We start from the raw sequence: 22,391 nt of genomic DNA on the forward strand, positions 1-22,391 counted from the left end.
TTTGTTCGTCTTATTTCAAGCATTTCTTTCTAAAAAAAAAAAAAAAAAAAATCAAAAATCAAAAATCACGAGACACCGGCGAGGGTTGCACTCCCGGGAAATCACCTGCGCCTCCCGCTCAACAAGTGCACCTGTCATGTACCTGAACGCCTCCTTTGGTTTTTGTGTCGCTGTATAAATTGTACCTGTGCGCAAACACCACCGAGAGAAAACTCCCGTACGCTCATCCCACATGGGATGAAGTGATTCAGATGTGTCCCCCAAACGCTGCCCTTTCAGCCTCCGTCTCTCTGCTAAGTCTATCCATCTCTCTGCCTGGCTGGCCGGCCTGTCTTCTGGTCTCGTCTGCCTCTTTGTCTCTGTCCCGGGGGCCTCCGCAGCGCGCAGGGTAGCCTGCGAAGTCTTAACTCAAACGAGACCCCTTCGCGCCCCGTTAAACCACCGACCTTCTCTGTCACTCCTGTCGCCCGCTGCTGCCGACGACGGGGGCCTGAGCTGCAAGCTGAGAGACCCCGAGCTCAATAAAAGTGTGGGTGATTAAACAACTCCCTGTAATTGCTCCTTTTGTGTAGAAATCAAACGGTCGCACTTATTACGGAGGCAGCAGAGAGGATGGCTGGGAGCGGTCCCCTCCACCGAGGGCCAGACACCCTCGGTGACCCTGTGCCCTCCCGTCACTACTCCTTTATCTGACCAAACAACCAGTGTAGTGTGTGTTTACCTGCATGTGTGTGTTTGTGTGCGTGTGCGCGCTAATGCCCAGTGCGTGCGTGCATGTGCGTGTTTTAAGTATGCACAGAAAGCAGTTGAAAGGCGGCAGAGGAGAGTAACACCAGAGCTCCCCTCGGTGGCGGATGACTGAACTGCACCAGAAAGAGCCTGAACGGCGTGCAGTTGTGCGCCACCAGCCAGCTGGCTTTGGTAATGGGGGACAAAGCCAAACCAGGGGGCCGTGTCCAACATGAGGGCCGGGTTTCAGAGATCATAGCAACGCGTGAACCATACATATCATCTGCTAGTCTCACACGCGCGTATGCAGATAACAGTGCAAGGGCCCAGCCACGAGGCCCCGTCAAATGGGTCATCTTACAAAGGGAGGGGCCCAATTACTGTAGCCACAAATACACACATAAAGTGCCTTTCAAGGGCCCGTGAGTGCTTCAGCTTCCCCATGATTACGCCCGCTCTCTACACACCCAGCTCTTGTTGTACACACACACACACACACACACACACACACACACACACACACACACACACACACACAGGGCCTCCTGTGCCAAAACAGCCATCAGCCTGGACTTTTTGCACCGGAGTAGTGAGAGATGAGATGTGTTCAGCTGGTGTGAGAGAGGAGAGCTTTCTGTGGTCAGAGGGGGAGAGAGATGGAGCAACCGGCCGGTCAGCAACTATTAGTGATCGGCTCTCTTCGGGGCGAGAGCGTGCGCTGCCATGTTTAAACCGGGAGAGGTCAGACTGGAAGAAATCAATGGAAACCTGAATGGATTTGTTGATGCAATAAGTTGGAAACATTTAGATGTAGTTTCAGCAGGCCTGTAGGTGCTGCAGTAACATGCCAGTGTATTGGTCTGTGTTGCACCACTTCCTCCAGAACAAAATCAATGACTTTTGAACACAGAAATCTGTCATGCTTAAGAGCTGTGGTGTTACCTTTCTTTCATTTACTTAGACTCTTAAAAAGGTTTAGTATAATATGGTGTATAGACCATACTTGGAGTTACCTCCATACCTCTCCTTAAAATTCCCATTTGCACGTATGTGTAATATCCTGTATGTGGTTACAGCACATATTTTATCAATCAGTCTATAATTATTATGCGTCCTACTTCCTTTGTCTTTGTTCAGCAGTGGCATTAAGGAATAGGGTTTTCACATGCAAATCACTAAAGCAGCATATTTTGTTATGTGTTACCAACATGCTTTGTGACACACACAAACCAGATAAATTCTATTTACATCAAGCATGTTTCACTCAGTTCTTTTTAAATGCAGACCATAATGGCTCTGTGAATAGAAGTACTGATTGCAGATAATTGATTTACGTCACCGCATGAACTTGAAGAGGAAGTGTGATTCACACGGAAAAGGTCCACAAACTCTGACTATACAAAACATTGTAACTCGCTTATAATTTGCATCAGCTTTTTCAAGTAATTATATATGTGAGGGTTATGAATGTGGGGGGAAAAAAGCCTGGTTTGATTTTCAGACCAGACTTTAAAGAGGACTCAGGTGGTCTGTGTTAGCGTCGGTGGAGTAATGGTGCCCCCTTCTGCCCAAAACATCAGCACAAAGCCTCAGCACTATAGACAATTCTGCATTTAATGGTCAAACTATTTTCCATGGAGACATCAAAGACAAGGAGACCGTATGTAAAACTGTGCAAAATCAGGCTTTATTCTCAATTTTTTTTCCTGCATCGTCGCCTTTCATCGCCATCGAAATCACCATCATTGTCGTCAACATCATCTTTGAAAACATTACTCACCAGAGACAGACAGCCAGAGAACAGAGCCTGAATAGACTCGTAGCTCAAACCTCTTGGGGAAAACAGGCATCAGCTATTAGGACAGTCCCGCAACACAATAAGCTGTACATGTCCACTCCCCACTTTTTGGACAACACATTTCAACAAGGTCTCCAATGTCCTTATTTACAATTCGCTCTCTTTCAGTGCCTCGAAGTCCATTCAGTAGTCAGAATTTTTAGTTCCAGGAGACACTGAAAGCCCATCTCAGTACAGACATGGTTAAGATGTTGGACATTATAGTCTTGTTGACTCCATAAATACTTCTCTCTCCCCTTTTCCTTCACAACCCGTCCGCTGTAGGTCCGAGGACAGTCCATTACTCCAGGTTAGGCAAACATTGAATAAGTGCAATGTCTAGTATAATGTCAAGAAAATACAAACCCACACGTACATACATACATACAGTACATGACTAACTGATAAACTTGATTAGCTATACAAGGTTGCCATTCTCCAGGGTGAAACCATGGAGCTGCACACTAATGCAGATCTAGATCATCCAGTGTCCGTCAGTCAGGGCCGGGGAGGACGTGAGCTCACCTGGACTGGATACTGTCAGTAGATAGTTTGGTAAAACTCTCCATAATTTTCTGTACAGTGGATTTTTAGGGTGGGAATTTAATGGGATGTGTTGCTCATGGACAAAGAGACTGAGTTCAAAATGAGATATCCACCACTTAAAGAAAAAAACTGAGGAGTACTCGAACAAAATGACTGCACGTGACTGTGGTTGTTTTCTGAACATAGAACATAGGCAACGGATATAACACATACACAGTCCAAATGCTTCTTTTTTATTTCAGAGTGAGAAGATGGTCTTATATGTATAATTTCATCGTTATACTGTATTGATATTGCTGTAGTTGAGGAGTAAACCTCACAGCTTCAATTTGACCGGCTTAAGCTTTTAACCTGATACATCCTCCATCTTCAACTCAGGAGCAGAGAGACGCTAAACTCACTGCGACTGCCCCTCGACACGCTGTGACATTCACTGCATCCAAGAGTCTTCAACATGAATGCAGTCAAAACCTCACGAGCAATGACAAAATATTGTCTGTTTTACTGTCTTCAAAACGTCAGACTGCCTTCTAGTAAGTACAGTGAATGACACAATTTTTTTTCAGCTTTCAAGACAGGCAGAGAAATGACTGTGGAGTGAAGGCCAGAGGATCACAAGCTAACCTCTGCAAACCAAAACGATGAAGCAAAAGCATCCGAGAGTTCAAAAAACTTCAGACGTGATTGTTGGTTCTCAGTGGGATCAGCCCTTTTACCTTACAGAGCATCATTTCATCACATTAACAGCAAAAGCATCAATAAGTGGAGCTGTCAGGAAATTTTATGACCCCTGTTGCCATGTTACGCGTCTGTCCACTCTGTTTGACATTTGGGGGCTGTGAAAGTGCATCATCAATCAGAACCGTCTTAATTCTATAATAAAAAAATCATAATACTGTTCAAATGTTACACTTGATCAAAGTGCCCATAGTGTATGTGACTGGAGTTCCAGCCACACCTCGCTTATTTGGATTCTGGGAGCTCCGTCCAGTGAACACGGACAAAATGACAGAGCAGAGCTTGTCCCTCAGATAAACATGTCACAGACCTTATTTCATGTCATTAGTCAAAGAATATTAAATAAACGCATCAGAGATAACGCCTTTGCAAACACAATAAGAGAACAAACTTCTATGTGCATGTAAATCCAGCTCTTATTTGCCACAAAGGGATCTAATTATCATTTGGAATGATTTTTTACTAGATATTCACAAAGACAAATGATAGAGATACTTAGCCCAAAGGATCAGTAAAGGTGCAGCGAGAAAGGAGAAAGCCCAGTCGACCCTGGGTTTGAAAATGTGTGTGTGTGTGTGTGTGTGTGTGCGTGGAGAGCCACACCAGTGGCCGCTTCGTCAGCGTGTTGCGCTTCTGTCGGAAAGTGACGTGAGCTGAGGAACGCAGAGCGACTTTAACGACTTTAAACCTAACTGAAGGTCAAATCAACACAGAACCACCCGGAGACGAGGACCAAGGAGAGAGAGGAAAATGAGAGGACCAGAACAAAACGACTTTAGAAATAATGTGCTCAAGAGCTCCCTCGGCCTTCAGCGTCAGGCCCGAGGTCAGCTCGCCCAAACATTCGCTGTCTGCCTGCCTGTGTGCCTCTGCCAGAGAGACGTATGGAGAACCTCCATTAGCTGGAGTAGATCTGGGTCCCAATCACACGCATGATCTCCTTCTGGACCTTAGGCTCCTGGGTGTTGATGTTGGCGTCTCCTACTTGGCCGTCCTCATACCTGCAAATACACACAGATGAGCTGATGAGCTGGCAAGTGTTTTCTTTTCATCCTTTCATCAACAGCTGCGTAAAGATCCCCCCCACACACTTACTTAGGCATAAATAAACTATTGTTTTTTACAGAAAATCCTTAAAATGGCACCTACTCCTTCTACCGCATAAAAAATTCCAGAAAATATGAATATGCAACTACTTTTTTCATTTCACGAGTTGAACTGTTGGACACAGGATGTCTCCTTCTTCAGTGTAAAGTCCACCTTCAGTGTTTGTACACTGGCAGCGTCAGGTTTTCACATCGCATGTATGCTGAATATTGGACCAGGATTGGCTTCCAGACTGTTTGTCATCATGCTTGTAGCACAGAGAACATTTCTACTTTCAGCAATGAATGTGAAAACAGCCCTTAAGTGTCAGCTCTGCACGTACATCATTCTGCACAGTGAAGCTCAAACATTCGACTGCAGGAACAAGAAGAAAAACATATTTTTGACTGGACTGGGACTTAAAGCTACAACTTGGTGATGTAAGGGACCCGGTTAAAGATACATAGTTTAACAAAGTATAATACTGATGATAAAAATCATCTCTCCATTGACAAATGAGCCTCTGAGGAAGAGGAAGCACGTGAATTACGGTGATTTTAGAGGAGGAATTATTAGCTCTGACACAACAAATCATGTTTTTCATTCTAATCATATCAAACGTTTCTTTGAGCTGAAAAATACATCCACACACTGAGCACAAGTTCAGAGCTGAGTTATATTTAGCTGGGATATCAATTTGATTGCAGGCCATCTCAAATCTAATTTCCAACTCAGAAGACAGCAGTGGACATGATAGTAGACTTTGCCATCTGGTGAATGCGTGCGTCCAGAGCTTGGACCTCAGCAGCCATGTTTTATTTGCTGCGCTCCAAAAACCAGTTTTAAACATCCACATTGAAAGGCTCTGACCTCAGAGGGACCCACTCCAGTGGAGTGGCAGCACCACTCAGCCATCAGCACCAATTTACCCACTGTTAATTTTGAACAGCGATGAGTCAGCGTATGCCGTGCCGTGGTTTTTGAGTGATTAACTGCGCATTTTAAAGCGTGGAAAGGATTTTCAGATATAGTGGCTGCTGTGCCAACTGTTGTCTCAGTGTAATGATACTTTCATTCTGGGAGAGTCATCAAGGAGTTCACAATGTCGGGCATACTCACACAAAAAAGAAGCGAGTACAGACGTGGTCGGACACTGGACACACCCAGATGTTGCCGTGTTTCTGGAGATCCTTAGATGTGATCACTGTTTACAAGAGAGACGCATGTTACAGCAAAATGTCAAATTAGGCCCAGCTTCATATTTATTTTACTTTCTTCTTTTTCCATCTGTATTGTTGTTATCAGATGTAATTGTCCACGACTTAAGCTACACCTTAATTGCATAAGCAATTATCAGCCTAGGTGATGTGCTTCATCTCTCCTGCTTATTTTCAGGTTTCTTCTGTTATGATGATGATTATATTGTGATAATTGCTGGAACTATTGTACATATTATTGCACATTGTTACACTACTCACATTAGTGTAGTTTTAGTTTTAATACATTTTCATGTTAAATCATTTTGATTCAATGTTTTTCTAGACAAAGATACTCAGCACAATATTGTTTATGAACAGACTGACATCCATGATTTGTGTTTTGAACGTTTCTATAATAGTCTACCTGGCAAACTTCACCAATAAGTTGCTCTTGGTATACACTGGGCATAATATTACTGAATAGACGAATGCCATATATCCATTATTTTCACAGCTTTAACAACATATTTTACCCTCCGCTTGTTATTACCTTCACACAGAGCGATGCAGTTCAGGTTTCGACTTTGAAGAAACCTTGATTGTATTGGACGGCTCTATTGAAAGAAGAGGCAACAGTTAAGTTCCTCCAAGCAGCTGCAGTAAAGATCCTGATCCAACTGAGCTAATGAAAGCATCCAGAGGACTGTTCTAACACTGCTAATTACAAACACTGACATTGTATGGAGTGTAACAGTCGGAATTCGGGATACAGTGTTCAACTCAATACACAAATCATTCTTAAATACCTTCTGCCACATGAGCCCTCGACTGGAAATCAATAGTGATGTCAGTCAACACTTTGAATCCTTACTCTTCTTTGCATATAATGAAAATCTGGAGCCCAATGATCTTTACTAATGCTACTTTTATTTTATGCATTCAGTACATGTGAGGGCGCAGTATGTCCAGTCCCCTCACCTGCGGTATGGTGTTCATTCGGTTGTAACGCTGCACCAGTTCATCTTTGGTGGGCATGCGGTGCTGTCCTTTCCCCATCCCTGCAAGAAGCAGCACACAGAGAGCAAACAGCCCCGAGTCAGAACGACCTTACCTCGAGTCACTCAAGCTGTGAAAAACCTTCCTCTGGCGGTCTTGAACTCCTTGTACAGAGAAATCATTACCCACAGTGCTAACCTTCATATGAAGGTTATTGTTCCCAATCGCTACTGAATATTTCAACATGATTTAGAACATTCAGTATCGAGACAAAAAGGTGACACAGCAAGTACCGCTGTCATCATTTTTATTAGCAAAACTGCGCACCATAATTTGTAATAATCTGTGCCATCAATTTAAATATTTATATAGTGGTTTTTATTGAGCAAGGACAGATTAAGACAAATGATTATAATGGCAGCAACTGTTGCATTTATTTGTAGTCTTCAGCTCAGAATAATGACTTCCATACGCATCCTTGAAACTGGAAAACCACTGCTTAGGGGCTTGTTACTGGTTCAACCTGCTGACCTCCTCTCCACATAACCAGCACCAAAACTAGACTACCACAGTAGGCCCTCAGAGCCAACCTCTGAAACTGGGAGGTAAAAAAAAGAACGTAAGGTAAGGACTTTAAATTTAGTTTAAGTGGCTTTACACCCCCACCCCCCAAAAAACAATATAAAAAGCCAACAAAGTACAAGGTAACACACACAGATCCACCAACAGCCTCATTTTACACAGCCACAACATAATGTATGGTATGGGAGGCGGCACACAAGCTCAGAGAAAAGGCCCAAGGCCCAGCACCCAAAATGGACACACAACACAGAGCAGGACAACAGGACAGCATGGAAAGCTCCCGCGTGTGATAATGAAGTGTTCCAGGATGGTGATCAGGCCATGTTACAAACACAGAGCGTACTCAGTAAACATGGTGGGCAAAAAAATGAGAGGGGGGCCGGAGGGGGCTGAGTGGCGAGGAATGAGCCGTTCCTACCTGAGTATCCAAAAGATATGCTGGAGATGGGGCTCAGATAGATGCCCTTTCCATACGCTGCCCCATGCAGCTTGGGTTTGAAAAGAGCAGGAAGGAAGGAAGGGTCACTGAGCAGTTGCACAGGACAGCCTCATATACATGCACACGCACACACACACACACGGATGTACTCACACATACAGTGCAATACATACCAGTCCTACTGGAGCTAAATCACATCAAAGCATGTACAGTTTAAGTCAGTGTTGCATATGTTTCTGTGACAGTGTACATGGCAAACCTCAGCAACCAAGCATTCTAAATACACACACCCACACACATGAAAATCCAAAGATGGTGGAGGGCAAAGAGCCAAAGAGAGAAAAGAAACAACTCCAATAATCCACGCAGTCACACCTTTAAACTGCCAACATATTTTCTCGTTTTAACATAATGTAGCCCAGTGAAGATCATGTGATGCTATTGAATTCTGTGAATGAATTTTGTGTTAAAAAAAAAAGTTCAGGCATTCAAGCAATGCTGACATGGAAAATGAGACCACGTGCTCTGGCTTGAAGGTAAAGATGGTAAATAACGAGGACGATCGATGACGATGATGATGAACGTCCAAACAAGAATCTCCAGAACGAGGAAAATCAAAAGGACCACAGGTGTAACATGGACGAGAGTGCATAAGCCACAGTGAAACCAGAGGAGAAACGAGACGGAGAACAGAGACTCGAGAGTTTGGGAATGAAAATGTAAAGGAGATGGAGGTCAGGGCGTGGCACATCTGGAGGGAATCAAAAGGAACAATAGACAAGAGGTTTTGTGTGATGGCTGGAGCTGGAGGCACACTCAGTCCTCATCCTGTGAAACGCAATGACAGAGCATGTCAATGCTCAAGGTGAAAAGGAGAGGAGAGAGAGAGGAGGACGCAGAAGCACTGAGGCGAGATCAAAGATGGAGAGTTCAAAAAGTTGGAGAACAAAGAGTGCATAAATGAAACACATCAGCATGATAGAGCAATCAAAGTTTCAAAGATCCTTGAGATTTCACATTTAATTGTGTTTAATCCATTTTCAGGACATGCTGTTGTACCTCCAAGCAGTCATTATCAGCCGTATTGTGCAAATGAGCCAATTCGCCGCTCTCTAGTGCTTACTTCTTCTTTTCTTGTTTTATTAATTAGTTATCTTTAGCAGACCTGGGTCACGAAGTGCAACGCCGACCTTGGCAGAACAACATACAGATGCAGATGGATGCAGACCAGTAAAACAGAAATACATTTGGAAGAAAAGTTTCTGTTCCTGCCTTGAAATGATCTTTATGGTCCCGATTTGGCCTATCATATTCTTTTGGCATCAGCGTGGTTTAAATGAACTTTAAATGGTTTGAGGCTACTATTTGACCCAAGTCTGAATAGATAATGAGTCGCGCCAGTTACTGACCTTTTAATGAAGCCCTCCTTAATCACCCACAGGAAGTCTATACTCACTACCATGGAGCTTGTCCTTTGCATCCTTCAGCTTCAGACCTAACCTACTCAGTGCTCTAGGTGGTTAACCCCAACAGGGCACACAGGCAGCCTCCTGACATCACAGCTGACACCACAGCCCCCTCCCTTTGTCCCGCAACAGGAAGAGACGTGCTGTCCGCTGCTGCCGGAGGAGGAGGCAAAAAAGCGACCGACATTGGTCAGGAAAGTCTCCCAGTGTGCCCCGCTCGCTAAAATGCCAATTGCAAAGCTGATGAAAGGGAAGCTGGCATCCATTAACTGCAAAAATGAATCAGCCGGACAGCGAGCCTGCTCTGTCCAAGAGCAGGTTTACTGTCCGAGAGGAGATGCATCGTAAATTCCAGCCAACTGCCAGGGTTACGTACCTGCAGTTTGGTATAAGAGGCATTGACTAGTCCATTTCTCAGAACAGAGTGCCAGTTCTCTATATGGGAACCACTAGAGCAAGTGTAGAGAGAGGGAGAAATGAGAAAGAAGAGATAAAACAAAAGTGCTGTGTGAATATAAACGGTGTGGATCTCAGTGTGCAACCTCTGACGTGTAGTAGCCAGATCCATACTGTTCAAGAGTGTATTCTGCAAAAAGCTACAATCCGAAATTTGTGAGAAGAGAAGGCTCAGGCTCTCTTCTGCCATCAAGTAAAGAGGTACTGTAGTCATCTATTTATACAATTTGTGCAAGGATATTTCAGGACATTCTGTTACATCACCACAGTCCTCAGTCATCATTTAATACTAAAAAAAGGACTAAAAGATGAAGATCAAAGCTAACAAACCCATCTCTGCTGTGTGTCAGTACAAGGTGGCTGTGCAGGTATCTGGACGGTCTTAAAATAAAATACAGCGGTCACATCAGTGTCATGAGCGCCGTTATTTTTAACTAGATTTGAAGCAGTATGAAGTTCTGGTCCCCACAGGCTAAAAAAAAGTTCTTAAATTCAGTTATCAGCTGTTCATGTATTCCCGTCTAATTCTCACAGATTGTCATTAAACTGACTCTGAACATGTATTTATATTTTGTATGTTTCTATTTATATCAATAGAAAATGATGGCAGCCAAGCTGACATGCAAATTTGGCACTTCCTGTGGTAGATTATTAAATTTGTAGTATTAAACAGCATAAAGAGAGACTGTTAGCACTGCCCATGAGTTAGTTGTACCCTGTGAGGGCCCAGATGGGCCATGTGTATCTAAAATATTCAGCAAAGTCCCATCTGCTACAGTACAAATCTCTATCTCACAGATACTGCTGGCTCCATGTGCTGGCTTAGCAAGGTGGTTTCTCCGTCCAAGAGAAGGGCCGCTGCTCTGTGCTGTTGTTTGTTATGGTTCCATAAAAATCTGCTAGAGTGGTTCCTCCATCCGCAACATAATGACCAGGTGTTACACTGAGACGTGTTCATGTTTGACATGGTGTACTGCTGTAATGCTAAATTATCCATGCATTTTAGTGACTGTGCTTGATTTCAGATCAATTATTTACAGTAAGTGATTTTTTTACATTACATTACCACAACAGCCACAAGTTTAGCAGTATAACTACCAATGATCTTCTGATGTACGCTGCAAAGTAGCCATTCATGCAAACATAGAGCGTCAATGGTGCGACTGCTGCGTCAGCTAGAGGAACAAAGAGGACTCACTGGAAGGCGAAGGTGCTGCCGTACAGCTTCTTGGCAGTGCGAAAGCGAGCCTCCTTGGCCGGGGGGCTACTGAGCAGCAGGAACTGGTGGGAGGTGTGCATGAATTTCAGTTGCTATCACAATGAGATCATAAGGGAGAAGTGAGAGCAAGACAGAGACAGAGAGAGAATGAGTTTGAACCATCAAATTACATATTGTAGCATTAAAAACTCATTTGATAGAGGACACTTGAGGGGATGTCATTCTGGTTCCATACCCTACTCAGAGGCAGCTTGACGATATGGGACCTGTTACTGGAAATAATCCTGCAGAAAGACAGAGAGAGGGTCAAAACATAAATAAAACCATGTGCAACAGAATTTAAAGTACCAGCCACTGTGCCACCACTTTTCTGTAACCACAACAGGCCTTTTGCACAGACATTTTCACTTGTCACGGCAGGAAAAGCATGTGCGTTGTTAATAACATTAAGGATTGTTCCACTTAATACAGGTGTCCCAACAGCAGGACAATGAAGCCAAATCAGCTAATGAAATTCAGCCATCATTCATTTCATTATTTACGCACTTTTTTTGTATGAAAAAAAGCTTATTGGTATTAGCTCATTATTATGCTGTCCAGTATCATAACTTCTGTACAAAATGAAATCAAATCATGTTAACATGCAAAGCAGAATAAACACGTTTTTCGGAACAGATCCTGTCCACTCACCACTGTAGCAGAGGATGGGCCAGAGGGTCAAGTTTGTCCATCTGTTTCTTGATCTCTAGATATGAGCCCTGGAAAAAACACACAGGCATGTGTTGTTTTCAGCTTGTTTTTGTTTTCTCACACAGAGAGTCAAATGAGCAAGCGCTTAGATACAGGCTTATGATGCATTTCGCACATAGTATAGATGCGGTCAAGCCGCAATGGGTAAAGAAGCAATAGAAAGAAGAGTGGCATCAGCAGCTCCAAGACCCCACCCAAGCAGCTTCAACAGCACAGCCCACTAAATACAGACATTATACATCAAGCCTAACTGTAGCCCTGGTCCACCGGAGCCCTTCCCTTCTCTCCCTCCCATCTCCCTCTCGTACCTGGGTCATTTCCCGAATGGACATGACGCTGTCCAGTGCTTTCTGCAGTCTCTCATAATTCTTCTTCTGTGTTCATCGGTTGAGCCAAACATCCATTGTATGCAATGAGAGAGGGAACAACATACAGGCATCTAAAATCACTTGTAGAGGTAAAAGTTTGTTAAATATCGTCACTATTTTTTACCTGATATGAAAACGTTCTGTACCTGATACTCATTGCATTATACTTCAACGATACAACAAATAATATAATCTTAAGCATTACTGTTACACAACTTTATGCATTTAGCGTGTGAATGACTGCAATAATATTTTCTAGACGGCAGCAGATCTAGTAATATAACGATAATAGTATAATCCACAAATGTATGCCTCATCTTGGAATGAAATGACTGCACTGATTTGGTTAGTAATCACGGTGTCAGCGGTGAGGATGCAAGGATGCTGACCTTTGGGTTGAAGGCCAGAGTCTTGGGGTCATTGGGGTCGACGACTGACGGGTAGGGCTCGAAGATGATGCTCTTGCGGGGAGACTCGAGAGCAGCTCGACACATAGCCACAAGCAGATCCACCACCTGGGAAGAGAGAGAGTGCACATTTCTATTTAATGTAACACGTATGAACTACAGATAATCACAAACGAACATCATCACATCTCCCTCTTTTTTTCTTCAGCATGTTTGATGCTTGTCTTCTGTTTTTCTCAACATACGTGTTCCAAATCCAAATAATAATCTCATAATCTGAATGATATCGTGTACTGTCTGTTGTGTTGCCGTCACCTCTGCTCCGGTGGCCACTTCCTCTGCAGCTCCGGACATCACACCCAGAGTGTAGAAGGAGAACACACACAGCTCCCTGGTGCACACGGCCGGCTGTAAGAACACACATTCACGCAGACAAAGAGGGATGAAAGTGTCCTGCATATTTACACAAAAACAAGACACATTCTCTCTTCTTTGCTCTTTATCTCGCGCCCTCACAACTATGACTGTGGAAAATCCATTAACAGGATCATATCACTTATGGAGAATACATCACGTACACGCTGTAAACAAATGAATCTACAGTGTGTGTTTCTCTTCCTCGTCTCTGATACCTTCAGCATGGATCCATTCTGAAAGACGTGCTGTTCGTCACACACCACGCAGTACTCGTTGAGCGTGGGGATCCTCTGCTCTGAGTACTTCATTATCTGGTAGGAGAAAAGCACAGTGGTTCCCAGTTATCACGCCCACCTGAAGCACTGCCATATAAAGGAACTAGTTTGGCAGCAGAATTGTCACAAAATGACAAATCTGTACTGCAATTATGGCTGGTTTAACCTGTTAGGAGGTCCTAGCATAACAATGCACTGTGGGTCCCACGCTCTGTTACCGCCAGCTACCAGCAGATGCAGAGTCCCCCAAATTAATAGCTAATACAATAGGGACCTCACATCCAAACAGACTATTGCTGACATACATACAATATGATTGTGGCCTGCAGTAAGGGCTCTCAAAGGACAGGTTGTGTAAGCGTCTAGTTACGTGGACTCAAATCCTCTTGATGTCTAACCTGCACTAAGAAGCCATACTCCAAGGTAGGGATGTTCTTGCAGTGGCCGCCCGCCTGGGATGAGAAAAACAATTCAATCAGCTGCCTCGTGGTAATCTGCGCTGGGGCCCTGGCCGCCGGGACAGCCACAGTCTGATGAGTCAAGTGAAGACAAAGCATTATGGGAAACGGCACAGCAGCCATGTTACGGTTGGGGTAAGGAAGGGCTCAGATGGGAACAGTGCAGGTGGCGGGTGACTGAGGAGAGGGTCAGAGTGGATCAGAGTGGAGTAAAACAGAAAAGAACGAAACACAGCGCCTTAAAAGCAGCATTCATCGTCGACTTTGTGTTGATAGCAGTGTGAGTTTCTACACCAGCGTTGTTAGGAGTAAATGTGAGGAGTGTAAAGTCTAGAGGCTCAGAGATGTGACAAAAACACAATGACCACCACTTTACACGTGAGTGGAACACATTAGAGACAAAACAGTGGGAGGGCGGTGCAACTCTGTTAATTCCACAAATTAGAGTTGAAACTAAAAAAGGAATCTGACTCCAGATCTGAGATCTGTACGCTGATTTGTCCAGAGCGGCACTGACCTGGCTGTTCGGTGGGTAGCTGAAGAGCTCCCCTTTAGGGTTCTTCATGGTACACGAGATAGAGCGATTCATCAGGCGGGTCACTCTCAGCTCAGGGACGCTCAGCTTCCCTTTCAAAACTGTGTCTTGGATCAGAGGAAAACTCGGAGACCTGGAAAAACAAAAAAGCAAGACACAAATTCATGCCTCCTCAGCCATTTTTTTCTATGATGAGAAGTTGTCCTTGTCATCGTACAAATTACATTGTGGAGGGTTTGGCTTTAAAGCCCAAATCAGAAATGTAGCTTATTATTGTAATGCTGCTATAAACAAAGTCTTATTTAATCTTGTTTGCAACATCTCCTCTGCTGTAATCTTGTATGGTACGACTGGAATGTGTTTTACATAGTCAGTACCTGGGTAATTATAAAACGTATTCAAGAAATACACACTCACACTCAACTTACAGCGTTATTCCAGCTCACGCAAGTGAAATCTGTTTGGGCAGCAGCTCAAGTCACTAACTGTTAATATGTGTAATATATAGTACGAGAACCAGTGTTCATTCCACCGTCACTCTCAGCACATTACGCATGTTCACTCTTGACACAAGACTCCTGTCGGGTTGTGAGGATGTCAAGACGGCCTAGTAGTTAGTGAAGCTGACCTCCATCGAGTGGGCCGGGATTCAATCCCTCCGCACCCATAACTGTCAAAGCATCCCGGAGAAAGACAGAGGCCGAGAGGAGTGCTTCCCCCCTGGGGGATTTGGTTGAGTGTGTCAAATTCTGAATTTGAGTCAATCTGCAGTATGCTGTGTCAGAGCTTTCCTTTCCCCGGCTCGTCTTCTTTGCTACAGTTCATCTTGCGCAGACAAACCTTCACAAAGTATTTCCATCAATAGGTTTAGTTTACTTTGTTGACCAAATGGATAACATTTTTGCTCGGATCCCTCACAAATCTCCAGTCCGGGGAAAATAGCTCGCTTGTATCTAAGTATGTAACTAATGGATTCATATTGCACCTTTGCAGATCAGACATCATTAAGAGCTTCAACAAAAGACAGAATGAAAAAAAGAAAAACATAAAATAGAGACAAAATATAAACGTAATACATAAAACCACAAACTGTAGACATCATTCCCTCTGGATGAGGATATTTCCTGGTAAAGACGTTTCCAGCATGAGGTGTTAAGAATGTTTTGTGACCAGGTGCAGACTGACTCACTTAAGTTTAGGGCCACACAATATACTGTGAAACCCTACACCTCTGTATGATATATTATCAAGAATCAAAAGGCCATAAACAATAATAAAGCATTTCTAAATAATAATTAGCTAGCAAAACTTCATTTATATAGCACACTTTTTTCCAGGCAGAAAGAGCATGCAAAGAGCATGAGCTACCATGGAAGCTGCAGCCACAAAAACCATGGACAGTAAAACTGTAGACATAAATAAACACACAAGTAATACATGTGAGTTTAAAACCTTTAAGAAAACTAAAGAAAATAATTACCAACTAACTGAAACTGAATTAAGTAAATTTACAGCATTCTGTTATTTCCTGAAAACGTTTGTGACAACTGAAGGAAGCAGAATTTGCCCGTTTTTTTAATATTTCTAAAAACTGCTTTCACTTCAGCTACAGGAAACCTTTCCAAATCTACCTACTGCGGGAAAAATGCAACAACATACTGTGGATGTTATGCCAACATAACCCTAAAATAGCTGCGATTGCGTGCTGTACTTGAGGTAAATTAATCTGTGCTCTTCTCTTTGAGTGATTGCAGCCACTTGCGAACAGTGAAGTGTTTCAAAATAAATCAGGACAATAACATGATAATCAGAGTCACAGGTGAACCACACAGGTGAACCGAAATATCTGCATTCGCACTGGCCAAAATGGCCTGTATCAGTTATCGGATGCTGTCAAACGTGTCAATATCGTGCATAGCTACTGCTTGTATTATGCCAGCATACTAGAGGATACAAACACGTACTTTATTTGGAAAAGTCACAAATCTTGACAGCTTACATTTACTCGACACTGGAGTGTGGCCCAAATCGTGCAGCATGTTGTAAAACAGAGGCACGGTTGTGTGGATGCTTTGAAAGTGATACACGGTGGCAACAGAGAGCGAGACCTACTTGGGTATGGGGGAGAAGATGCTGAGCCCGGCGCGGAACTTCTTGATGGTTCCTCCGGCTTTGAACCAGCTGTGCCTCTTCTCCTGCTGGGCCTTGAGGAACTCATTACTGAGGTGCTTCCACTGCTGTGAGGTGAACGTGCTCAGGATCCTGCCGCGTTACAAAAAACAGGGTAGTCGAGCAGGAAGAAGCGCGAGTGAACATGCCGCCTCACGTTATTATTTTGCGCGAGCGAGAACCAAAACATTACGAAGACTAAACACTGCAATCAAACGTTTATGCGTCTATTTTGTAAGGCCGTTGGTAACTTTAAATTGAAAAATTAACGATCTGTGATTTGTATTTCTGATGCTGCACCTTTGGCTATGCAAAATGTTACGTTTTATAGGAAACTGAGGTTAAATGATGAAATCTGCTGTGCACAATTTCCCCATAACACATTATAAGTAACTTACTTTTTGAGCTGCAAGCCCAGACTGAAGCCTTCTTTATTGGAGGGCTGGAACACTTCCACTGACGGCTCTGAGTAGAGATGACAAACATTATTACACAGTGCCCCCGTACACAAACACCCTTCCTCTCACTCTCCCTCTTGTATTGCACATATTATACTCACCTCCCACGCTCAGTGAGTGGCACATATACCTAATGTCCCTCCCAGAAAACCAACATCCACACTGACATCTTTACTCACCAGGTCCATCGAGGTACTGAGAAAGAGAAAAGCGCAGTCTCAGAATAATGGGCTCTGTTCTGATAACTTTCCAAGCTGTCGCAACCTCCTCCTGAGTCAGACGTACACACACATACACACAAATATGCAGAGTTAGCATCCTAATTACGGCCATTTCTCATTACATAAATAAATTATGAGCACACGATGCATAATAAATGATGTGTTGCCTCGCAAAATGCCCACGTTAGAATAGTAATGGGAAAAGATGGAGAAGGTGAGCGGAGAGAAAGAGAAGCTGACTCACATCTAAGAAGCCGATGTTAATATGAAGATCGATGTCCACGTCATCAATGGTTCCATACTCCCTGTTCAGAGACACGGCAACAGACACAGTTAATTTATCCCAAGTAATGGGATGCAGTACACAACCCTTTCAACTGATTATCCCTTGAGGGAGAAAAATAAGGCTTATTTTTTCCATCTTTGCCAGACAGCACCTAGTTAAAATTAGCACATATTATATATTTGAATCGTGCCCGTTGACAGCATGTGACACATCAAGAAATGCAAGCAGACTGAATCATAACACCCTACGGTTTTATTCTGTTTGTTTCAAAATGTTCAAAATCAAACAGTTGTGTGTGTTTGTGTGTGTGTGTGTGTGTGTGTGTGTTGTACCTAACAGAGACAGCACTGTCAGTGTAGATGTCTTTTACTGCCTCAATATCTGCATCCAGTTGAGGGTGGCGGTACAGGTCAGCAGCACAGCTCCCCTGTAACAAGCGGCACATTGACACTGGTCACCAAGACAGCACAGGAAACGCAACAGAGCAACAGTTCCACTCGCAGCCCGCAGCCCTAGAAGATGAATTCAGGTGACCTTCGTCGACACCACTCGTCATTTTAATTTGATTGTATATAATATTAGCACACATTTAAAGTGACAGTGTTTAGGTGGGTCTGGTTAAGTCTGCATTCGTACTATGATTACAAGCTAACTATCTGAACTGTTTATTCATTTTTAGTCTCTCTGTCTCTCTCTCAGCTGCAACATGTAGTGTCCAGGTGTAATAGTTGACTCAATATGTATTTATTTTTTTTAATCAAATTATTTTCAATTTTTCAAATCAGCTGAGTTATAATCAATCCAGATACTGGTCACTTGGATTGTTTGTGTCTTTAGAGCTGTCATATGAGGCCATTTGTGAAAAGTTGTTAAAAGCAGTTTCAATGGTTAAAGTGGTACCAATGACCTTGACCCTGATTCCTTGGATAACCATGACCTAGACGACTGAAAGTCTTTACAGAGATAGAGAGGAAGGAACAAATAACTTTGTTCAGGAAATCCTTTGTAAATGAGATGGGTTTGCCTTAGCAGGATGTGGTAGGTCATTTTCATCGAGCCAAAAACGTTTAATATTAGTTGACCGAAGTTTGTGGTACGTCTTCCTGGTGTCTAGACTTGAAGTCAGACTCTCATCTCCTCATCTCGGGGCGAGTCGAACAGATCCCACACTTTCATCCTTATCTCCACTGCGCTGCTTTCATGTTCCCTGACTGCATAGAAATGAGCTTAAAGTCCCAGACTGGATTTATATTTCAATCCAGAGACTTGGAAGATAACAGTTAAAAAAAAAAGGATGAGTAACAGATTAAGATCTTATATAAAAGTGAGGAATTGAACGTCAAGAGATGAGATCATACATGAATAGCAGCCATGGAAATGGAATTGACAGTGTGGCTTGGGATTGATGCTTAAGGTTGCACAGGGTGATAGTAATAAGCCTGTATCATACTTCAGTCTTAAATGTCATATTTGCCATTGCCAGTTGGTAAAAAATCAGATTTTAGACCAAGCCCCTTACATTCTAATAGAATGTCCTGCTTCAGATGCATTAATGTTTGCCCTGCTAGCAGCGAGGCATTAGGATGGAAATGTCAGTCAGCCGGTCCATCTGTTCTGCACTACCACAGCAAAATATCTTAACAACTATTTACAGCGGCATGACATTTTGCCTGAATATTCATAATCCCCAAAAGAATGATTCCAAATGACTTCGGTGACTCCTGACTTCCTGTCTGACGCCACCATCGAGTCAAAAATTCACCTTCACCAACACTTAGGTCCATGACAACATCTTGAAAACTAGTGCAGGTTTTCCTTGAAACTTGCAATGTTTAATCATGTTTAAATGGTTGAAATGATTATGTTCTTTTTGCTGCCAACATATTACAGCAGTAGAACTTATAGGGCAGCAAACACATCCTATCAGAACCTCGTCTGCAGTTTGTTTAGTACTAAAATAATATTTGTGAAAAACTAAAACGTACAGATTAACATCTTTACTGAAAAAAAATACTTCAGGTATCATGAATAAACACATACGTTCACTGTAGAAAACAAAAAGGCCTCTGCTGTACCTGAATGCCGTACAGGAACTGTTCCGATTCGTTCTCTCCGTCCGACTCCTCGTCTGTCCAACACTGGCCTTTGATGTCCTGTGGGCCCACACATTGTGAAAAGGCCATTATAGTGGAGTGGAAAGAAAATGCAACCTCTTTCTATCATCCTTTCATCTCACATCCTTTCTCACATCTCCCTATTTAGCCTCTCGTTCTAGGGCTTCAAAACACTGCTTTATATAGCATCTCAAAAAGAGAGACGTTATTTATTTCCAAAGGACAGCATATTCTCTGAATTCAGCCCTCAGAAGAATACTCACCTGACAATTAAAAGGGATGGGTTAATAAAAATATCTGTCTTTTGTCATTTCCAGGAAAGCCTGAAGATCCTGTTGCATAAGCGGACAGTATTTAACTGAGATGAGGTTGTAAGCGTCTATGGAGAATCTGCAGTTCTGCGAGTAGCCACAGAAGCGTAATTTTATTGAATTTGCCACTTTGTAAATCTTAAACAAAACCCTGAATCAGTGACACAGCTTAATCGCGTGCACAGATTACGCCAATAGGATCGTAGCTGTCTTACCATTGGTTCTACTGTTCATAGGGCTCACTCAGACAGGTTTGGGCCTTTGAATACTGCCAACCATTGCAGCCTATTTCCAGGTGGAAGGAGCGAGAACAGAAAACCGGAGAGCTTTGACAGACCGCCCCTCTTTCTTGCCCTCTTCGGAACTGCAAAACCTTAGAGAAACAGAAATGTATGTTCAGTAGAGGCAGAAAACATGAAACAAAGAGGCCATCTCCAATGATGCCATGCTTTGTTAATGGTGCCCTCCTCCTCCTTTCTTTAAATGGTCTGCACTTCACCTTGCCATGTATCCTAGCAACAGCCATCTCTGCCTCCTTTCAGAGTGGCATTAATCACTGTGGAGAGAATGTGTGGGTGATATGTGCTGAACGTTCAGTACCCGGGATGTCTCCATTTCATTGTTTTGTTTTGTTGTTTTTTTTCCAGGAACATCATCTATTAATATCCAAGCACCAAAAGGTTGGCACACCTTAATAGACGCACACTAAAACAGCACGTCTGCTGATTTCAGTGCACTGTTAGACTGACGTTTTGATTTAGCCTGGCAAAGGAATGGCTGTGAATCTCTGAAATGCCACGTAATTTCCAGGGTTAGGATAAGGACAGCACATTACAGCCACAGGGTGTTGAATAAAAAATCTTGCAGAAGACATTTCGCACAAATTTAACATAACAAAATAATGGCTGCCTTATGGAATAGTTACAGCTGACATGATGAGGAAAAAAAGAGATCCTGGGTTCTGCAATGGTCTGGGTTTAACGATGAATGATGACAGAATCAAAAGAAAAGATGCACAGGCGAACAACATCACTGATATACCAGAGGCAGCTACGGTACACTGTATTTCATAGCAACGCATCACATTTTGTGTCAGACATGTAAACAATGATCATGCTGTGCCATCAGGACTCAAAGCTGCAGATGCAGAGGAGCATGTTTCACACTGCAGCATCAGAATACAAATGAAAGTACGTAATCTGGTGCACATCAAAACAAAATAAGAAAAGGATTTCTAATATTCATCAGGACCTGACACAAAGACTGGATGGAAACACATCTTGACACAAGACCAATGCAAAAACCATCAAGCATGAAGGCATCATGCTATTTATAGGTCAACATAATTAAATGAGCACCAATTATTCACTTCCTCTTCTTTTTTTTCTCAGATTGGGCCTTTTCTGCATGTCTGCGCAGAATAGTCATAATCCAGTGTTTTCCCCTTCAGGATTATGGCCTTTTATTTCATGTTAGGCTTTGGCTCGTTCCTTGTCTACAGCACCCGTCCAGACATCAGCTGCACCCTGTGAAACACGGCTCCCCCGTCATCAGCACGTCCTCCACCTCAGCTCCTCTGCTTTTCTTTATGTGGCTGCTGCTCTGCCATGTCCTCAACCCTGCTAGCATCTACACCCCCCCTCCCGCCATTCCCATAGTCACTGTCGTCTCATATACCAATAGTTCCCCCCCTGCCCCCTCCCAACACACATCCACCACCACCGTCTCCATTCCGCCTTCTGATAATATTCAACCCAAACACAGATGCAGTCGGGCGGATTTTCCCCTCCCCCCCACGCTCGGCACCCCTACCCCATCCATCCACTCTTACCTCCACGGAGGATGGAGACTCGGATGCTGTCCTTGCCTCAGCTGCTCCCCCTCTTAAAGGGCACACCTGCCCCTCTCTCTCGGTGGCCGTTTCCCCGCTGAAATGACAGATGACAGTGAGCCCGTCGAAAAGAGGATCTCGGAGAAACCGGAGCCGCGATCGGCCGATTGTGCGGCGTCTTGTCTCTCGGTGCTTGTGGCGCGTGTCTGCGAGCAATCCAGCTGGTGCGTGTTAGTCTGTGTGTTTATCTATTGCAGATCTCGCTGTTCCCACTGCTGTCTTTTATATTTTGCCTGACAACACTGAGGGGTCTGAGCATGCTCACTGCGGCCAGGCAAGCCGGTCATGTGACCCGCAGCTGACTGCACTGCTGCTGAGAAACAGGAGGAAAGATGGAGGAAGGACTGTGCTGCTCGTGTTTATGCGTCTGCCTGTGTTTGTGTGTGCGTGGTTGCATAAGTCAGCGTCTATTAAAGTGCACTCATGCTTTGGAGGCAG

General features: G+C 43.6%; 1 protein-coding gene across 2 annotated transcripts; it reads right to left on the reverse strand.

Moving 5' to 3' along the window:
• Positions 1-2,427: 2,427 nt before the first annotated feature.
• Positions 2,428-22,142, reverse strand: LOC121623831 (protein mono-ADP-ribosyltransferase PARP6). 2 transcript variants are annotated; one of them, XM_041961435.1, is made up of 23 exons: positions 21,894-22,142; positions 20,278-20,435; positions 19,713-19,790; positions 17,970-18,064; positions 17,596-17,656; positions 17,310-17,400; positions 17,071-17,137; positions 16,616-16,765; positions 14,486-14,636; positions 13,909-14,040; positions 13,451-13,546; positions 13,134-13,226; positions 12,801-12,926; positions 12,352-12,417; positions 11,984-12,051; positions 11,529-11,577; positions 11,273-11,385; positions 9,995-10,067; positions 8,132-8,201; positions 7,114-7,193; positions 6,686-6,749; positions 6,056-6,140; positions 2,428-4,851 (listed from the first exon to the last, which is right to left on the reverse strand). In XM_041961435.1, exons 2-23 carry the CDS (start codon positions 20,278-20,280, stop codon positions 4,749-4,751), a joined length of 1,914 nt encoding a protein of 637 aa, XP_041817369.1. In that variant the 5' UTR covers positions 20,281-20,435; positions 21,894-22,142; the 3' UTR covers positions 2,428-4,748. The 2 variants fall into 2 exon arrangements, with proteins under 2 accessions (XP_041817369.1, XP_041817282.1); XM_041961348.1 differs by lacking the exons at positions 20,278-20,435; positions 21,894-22,142 and having other exon boundaries at positions 19,713-19,820.
• Positions 22,143-22,391: the final 249 nt, after the last annotated feature.

Source organism: Chelmon rostratus, chromosome 1, assembly GCF_017976325.1.
Source record: "Chelmon rostratus isolate fCheRos1 chromosome 1, fCheRos1.pri, whole genome shotgun sequence".
Classification (NCBI taxonomy): domain Eukaryota; kingdom Metazoa; phylum Chordata; class Actinopteri; order Chaetodontiformes; family Chaetodontidae; genus Chelmon; species Chelmon rostratus.

Excerpts from the sequence above, each read along its gene's own strand:
- LOC121623831 (XM_041961348.1), bottom strand. The coding sequence starts at position 19,820 with ATGGCCTTTTCACAATGTGTGGGCCCACAGGACATCAAAGGCCAGTGT. Across the intron at positions 17,138-17,309 it reads TCAGTACCTCGATGGACCTG|AGCCGTCAGTGGAAGTGTTC; the intron begins GTGAGTAAAGAT and ends ATCTCTACTCAG. Across the intron at positions 11,386-11,528 it reads TCAAGCTGCCTCTGAGTAGG|CAACTGAAATTCATGCACAC; the intron begins GTATGGAACCAG and ends TCATTGTGATAG.